Source organism: Hermetia illucens, chromosome 3 (assembly GCF_905115235.1).
Source record: "Hermetia illucens chromosome 3, iHerIll2.2.curated.20191125, whole genome shotgun sequence".
Lineage (NCBI taxonomy): Eukaryota > Metazoa > Arthropoda > Insecta > Diptera > Stratiomyidae > Hermetia > Hermetia illucens.
In genome coordinates, this window is record NC_051851.1 from 98,416,875 (window position 1) to 98,423,118 (window position 6,244).

Sequence of the window (6,244 nt, forward strand, 5' to 3'; positions counted from 1 at the left end):
TTAATAAATGAAGTGAGCTGCGTGTTTATTCTATTATTTGTGATTCTTTCAATTCTTCAATGATTGATATAATTTCATTGTTATGATTATTGTGACCGGCTTGCTGTGACGCAATGAGTAACCGCAATCGACTTACTAGTTCATTTGGATCATCCCAATATATACAGTCAATCTGTTTGTTAGACACTTGCATTAAATTAGGGTTTTTGCATTTAATATTAGGGGTTCGTGTTAACCCTTCTCCTTCTTTTCTATTTAACAATTTAGAAATTATTCTTGTATATTTAAAGCTTCGATTTCCATTGATTTGACTGCTACTGTGGGCATTAGAGTGGAGAAGAATACTTTTATAATTCTCTAAATTATCGTCGGAATATATTGTTTCATCTGGATACTTCATAAAAAGCAGTTCATATAAACCCCGACTTCCAATGTAAGATTTTTCATCTACAATTATATGATTATCATCGGTTGCGAAATCTGAATTTCCTATTTTCCATTGATTTCCATCATTGTCATCCCTATATACCCCATAAATACTGTCAATTACAGATGGTTGATTTACATAGATATCTAGATATTGCCTAGCAACATCTGAAAAAATGATTTTGCTTCAGGTATTCTCCCAGATATTCTTGCCCTTCCGGAGTGGCAACATATTGGCGAACAGCTTTTGTAGAAGACTTAGGAGTTTCAAAAATGTGTTCATTTTCTTCATAGACACGATCTCTCTTTAATTCCTCATCTTTACATTTAATACGAGCTGATGAAAACTCTCCTTTAAACTCTTGTTTTTTTATGTCTTGTTCCTGCAATACTTTTAACAAATTCTTTGAGGGGTTCCGTGATGGGCTTAAATGTTTCTTCCAACTGAATCTCTGTTCCGGCTTTGTTAGCTTTCAGCTGTTGATATTTTTTCCTTATTGAATCGGTTGTCTTTACAATATCACTGAGCAACTGTTTGTCAAGCTTTGTTCTTTTCATTGTTTATGGAATCAGCAACGGATGTAATTGGTCAAATTTCGAAATATATCTAAAATATTTTGAAATATTCTTTCAATAGGTTCTAGTTTGATTTTGAACTGATTTTTGCAGCACCTAAATCGATTTGTTTCTTTTTTGAATTGTTTGGAACTGTCCTCACTGTTGCTGCACTCAAACCGTATTGAACGGTTATCGAACTGTATTGAACAGCTATTGAGCTGCATCAAACTGATCCTTTGAACTGAACTGTTTTGAACTGTTCCTGAACTGATTTTAACTGCTTTGAACTGCTCCTGGACTGCTTTGAACTGCTTCTGAACAGCTTCTGAACTGCTTTGAACTGCTTCTGAACTGCTTCTGAACTGCTTTGAACTGCTTTGAACTGCTCCTGAACACATAAGTTGGTAATGATGCTTTTAATAGATGTGGGGTTCTTTCCATGCTGTGGATTTGCTTTTATAGTATTATGAATATATCGAATCCCTTTCGATATCGACCCTTCTCTAAAGAACTGTCTTTATCAATTACACAGAATCCATATGAATAATATGATCGAATATTCTCTTGTTTCTCGCTGGCAATATCATCGAAAATGAAAACAGAGTCAGATTTGGCTTCTTCAGGCGAAATCACTTCACTATTATTTGAGAATGTATAGAAGCCCAATCCGGAAATAGCTTTAACAGCCTGCTTCAAATGTTCATATTTGGGTTGATGTAATGATTTCGAGTAGATGTAAATATTTTCAAATTTTATACCATTTGGGTGCTTCAATAGAGAAGCATAACGTTAGTTTTGCCGCAGTTAGAAGGACCCGTAATAATACCCCGAATATTATTGGGCAATAAATTGCTGTGTTTAGCTATACAGCTTTCATTTGTAATGTTAGTGTTTTCCACCACCAACCTTTGTTGTTGTTGTATAAACCGCATTATCAGTGCAACTAAACAACCAGACTGAAAGTAATTATATTGTTGCAAAAAGTGTTATAGCCTGCGAGAGTTGTTGAACCGAGCAGGATTATACGCATACATAGACCCAAAGAGAACGGTCACTAGTGCAACACGAAAAGCGGTGAGAGGAAGAGGTGTGATTAATACGCTAATCAATAAACTTCCAATTGAACTGCATCTACCTGGTTATCAATACTGTGGTCCTGGTACAAAACTAAGCGAGCGGCTTGCTAGAGGTGATCCAGGAATAAACTTATTGGATCAAGCCTGTAAAGAGCATGATATTGGATATTCAAAATTTAAAGAAACGGCTGATCATCATATATTAGGTAAAATATTAGCTGAAAAGGCATGGCAACGAGTCAGATCAGCAGACGCAGGATTGAACGAGCTAACGCACTACTTGTAACCAACATGATGAAAGCTAAAGTAAAATTAGGAATGGGAATGAAGAATAAACCGAAATTTGGAATAATTGTTTCCAAAGTCCGAAGGATTGTCAAAAGAAAGAAACCCGACACAATGAAAGCGAGTATTAAAGTAGCCTTAGCTGCTGCAAAGAATATAACAAAGGGACGGAAGAAGACTCTCAAGACTCCAAGGATAATACCCATTCCTAAAGTTGGTGGAGTTCTACCTTTTCTAGTTCCTCTTTTCCCAGGATTATCTGCTATTGGTGCTTTATCAGGTGGAGCTGCGGGAATAGTGAAAGCTGTTAATGATGCTACCAATGCCAAAAAGACCTTAGAAGAAAAAAAGCGTCATAACCAGAAAATGGAGGAGATAACATTAGGCCGAGGATTGCATTTAAAACCGTACAGAAAAGGATTAGGGTTGTTTTTAAATCCTGGTTCAAAAAACTTTTAAAAACGCTACCCAAGAGAGCATTAAATGAGAATGATTTAAAGAGATTCGCCAGATTCTTGTCAAACTTCAGAGGTATGGAATGTGAATGTGAATGTGGTATTGTAAATCTGGATAATATGCAGGGTTCTGGTACTCATTGGGTAGCATACAAAAAACAGAATCGATATGTGGAATACTTTGATAGTTTTGGAAATTTACCTCCACCGAAAGAGCTAATAGATTATCTAGGTTCTAATATAAAATACAACTACAATGCATATCAAAGCTACGACTCATACAACTGTGGACATTTATGTTTGAAATTTTTATATAATCTTTTGTAAATTTTCAATGCATTTATGTAAATATATATATAAATACTTTTAAAACTGAAAATCAATCATTGTTTTATATACTGCCATGGCACTTACATTAACTCTAAGTGGAAATTCATCCATTCTTACAACTGAATATTTTCCACCGATCGATTTACAAGGTGGTTACGTATGCGGACTTGTTGATTTTCAAACATATAATTCTATACCTAACGTGGATGAAAAAAATAATTTATTTCACATTGGGAAGCACATTATAGAAATACCCATTGGATCGTACGAAATTGATGATATTGCCAACTATCTGTATAAAGAACTAGCGAAGATCAATGACAAAATAATTCTTTTAATACAGGCTAATAATAATACACTCAAAAGTGAAATAAAGTCAAATGCTCCAATTTACTTCAATGAAGAAAGATCCATTGATCAATTGTTGGGATTCGCTAAACGAGAATTGAAAATCAATGAAAAACATACTTCTGATCTACCTGTGAGTATAAGTAAAGTGAACGTAATACGGATTGAGTGTAACATAGTTGGAAATTCTTACATCAATAATATTCCCTCACACACAATCCATGAATTCTCGCCTGAAGTAGGACCAGGTTATAAAATAGTGGAGGTTCCTAGTAACGTCATTTATTTAGCGGTAAGCCTTAAACGAATAAGCACGCTAACTCTTAAGCTGATTGATCAAAACGGAGATATAATAAACTTCAAGGGGGAAATAATAGCGATTAGACTTCATTTGAAGCCCCAGGATGCTGCTATATAACGATGATAAATACTTGCCCGATAATGTAGATAGAACCAGTTCAATCAGAAAAATCGAACGAGCTAGACCGCGATTAACATTGCAAAATAAACAGTATCTAAAATTATTGGGATTCAAATTGAAACAAACAAAACAATGAGCGATATCCTGAACGTTACACGTAAAATCAGTTTTGATAATAGTATATCAAAAATCGAATACCATAGCTACTCTGCATTCTTATCATCATACAACTCCAGTGATGAAATCCGAATACCCATACAACAACAGGATTTGTGTATTTTGCCGAGTCAGAGTTTCATTTACATTGAAGGCGCCTTAACTAAAACAGATGGAATAATATCAGCACTAGCTAAATTGACGAATAATAGCGTAGCTTTCCTATTTGATGAGATAAGATATGAACTGAATGGAGTAGAAATCGATCGAAACAAAAATGTGGGAATAACATCGACGTTAAAAAATTATGTATCACTTAATGAAAACGAAAGTAAAATGCTTTATAATGCCGCTTGGTCACCGAACGAATCTATCACGCCGTCAAGTGGTTACTTCAACTTTTCTATTCCGCTAAAAAAACTTTTGGGATTTGCCGAGGACTACAAGAAAATTATTGTAAACGCTAAACACGAGCTAATTTTGGTTCACACTAGAAGCGATGAAAATGCATTTATTTCATCCACTGATAATGTACAAATCAAAATTTTTAAACTACAGTGGAAGGTGCCCCATGTTGCCCTCGATGGCGCTGAAAAATTGTCAATGTTGAAATATATTGAATCGGGACATCCGATTCAAATAAGCTTTCGAAATTGGGAATTGTATGAATATCCGGTTCTACTAACAACAACAGATCATGTGTGGAATGTGAAAACCACAGGTCAACTCGAAAAACCTCGATATGGTATTTTAGCTTTACAGACAAATCGGAAAAATCTCAAAGACAAAGATGTCAGCAAATTTGATCACTGTGATTTAACAAATATCAAAATACATTTAAACTCCGAATCGTATCCTTATGACGATATGAATATTAAATTTTCCCGTGATCGATTCGCTCTTCTCTATGATATACATATACTGCAATTTTCAACAATCTTATTACTGTGTACAACCTCAGCCACTACTTTCACGAAGCGAATATAAGGAATCTGCACCAATTATAGTAATTGATTGTTCACGTCAAAATGAATCCATGAAATCTGGCTCAGTGGACATAAGGTTAGACATGAAAACATCTGTAGATGTGCCTGCCTTAACAACAGCTTACTGCTTGCTCCTTCATGATCGTGTGATAGAGTACAACCCACTTACTTCTTCAGTTCAAAAACTTGTATAAAAACTATGGAAACCATAAATGTTAATCCAGTATCACGTTTACATTCTGCGCGCAAGCAAACTACACCATTTCATCACCATGACGACGATTTTCGTTATCGATATGCAAGGATTTAGAGGATGCAACAATACTTTCATCATCAAAGAGTTAGCTGTCGTAAATGTAAACGAAAATTTTCATCGACACTTTATACTGAAACCTTCCTTAGTTTTTCAACACTATCAAGAGAGTTGCAATGCCAGGCACACTGGGTATACGAAAATCATCATGGATTGAAATGGGAAGGTGGACTAACGACATTTTGGGAAGTGAAAGAATATTTACTTCTAAACATGAAAAATACAACCATCTACGTCAAAGGAACAGAGAAGAAAAAATGGCTGGATGATTTGCTGGGAAATATTGCACTGGTATTCAATGTGGAAGATCACAGCTGTCGAATCTAAAATCACTGAAACAAAATTATCCCGACATGTTACGCTGTAATGCCCAGCGGATGTTGCGCGCTGCAAAACGCATTCCTTCTGAATAAAAAGAAGTTTTCATTGTTAATAATAAATTTTGTTTTTCTCTTTATTGTAAGTAATTTTTCACATCTACATCTACATTTTCATGGTTTATTATTATATATGAAGATGGAATTTCAAGTTTTTGGAATTGGCCGCGCCGCTGCAACTCAAGGACAACTTCCCTGTATTGAAGTCGTCCAACACATTATCGCTACATTTACTATAGCGCGATGGTAAAAATAGCCGCATAGTACCCTCCAAATCCACGACGATAGTCTATCCATACCTATAGAAAAAGCAATAAAAAAAAATGTTAGCAGCAGAAAAGTTTAATTTTAAATTCTGACTTACCGTGTTTCCATTCTCTCGCCTCCAGTGATGTGGTACCGCTTTCCCACTTTCAACTCTGACGTTTTAATATAAATGAGCGGCTTGCAGCCCAATAATTCGTCAATCGAATCCATCCTCTACGGCAACTTTTCACTTATAACAAAATCTTT

At 35.2% G+C, this 6,244-nt stretch overlaps 1 protein-coding gene across 1 annotated transcript; it reads left to right on the forward strand.

The window, feature by feature from the left end:
* Nucleotides 1-4,031: 4,031 nt before the first annotated feature.
* Nucleotides 4,032-5,042, forward strand: LOC119652071. The gene has a single exon (XM_038056009.1). The coding sequence runs from the start codon at nucleotides 4,032-4,034 to the stop codon at nucleotides 5,040-5,042; it is 1,011 nt and encodes a 336-aa protein (XP_037911937.1).
* The last annotated feature ends 1,202 nt before the right edge of the window (nucleotides 5,043-6,244 follow it).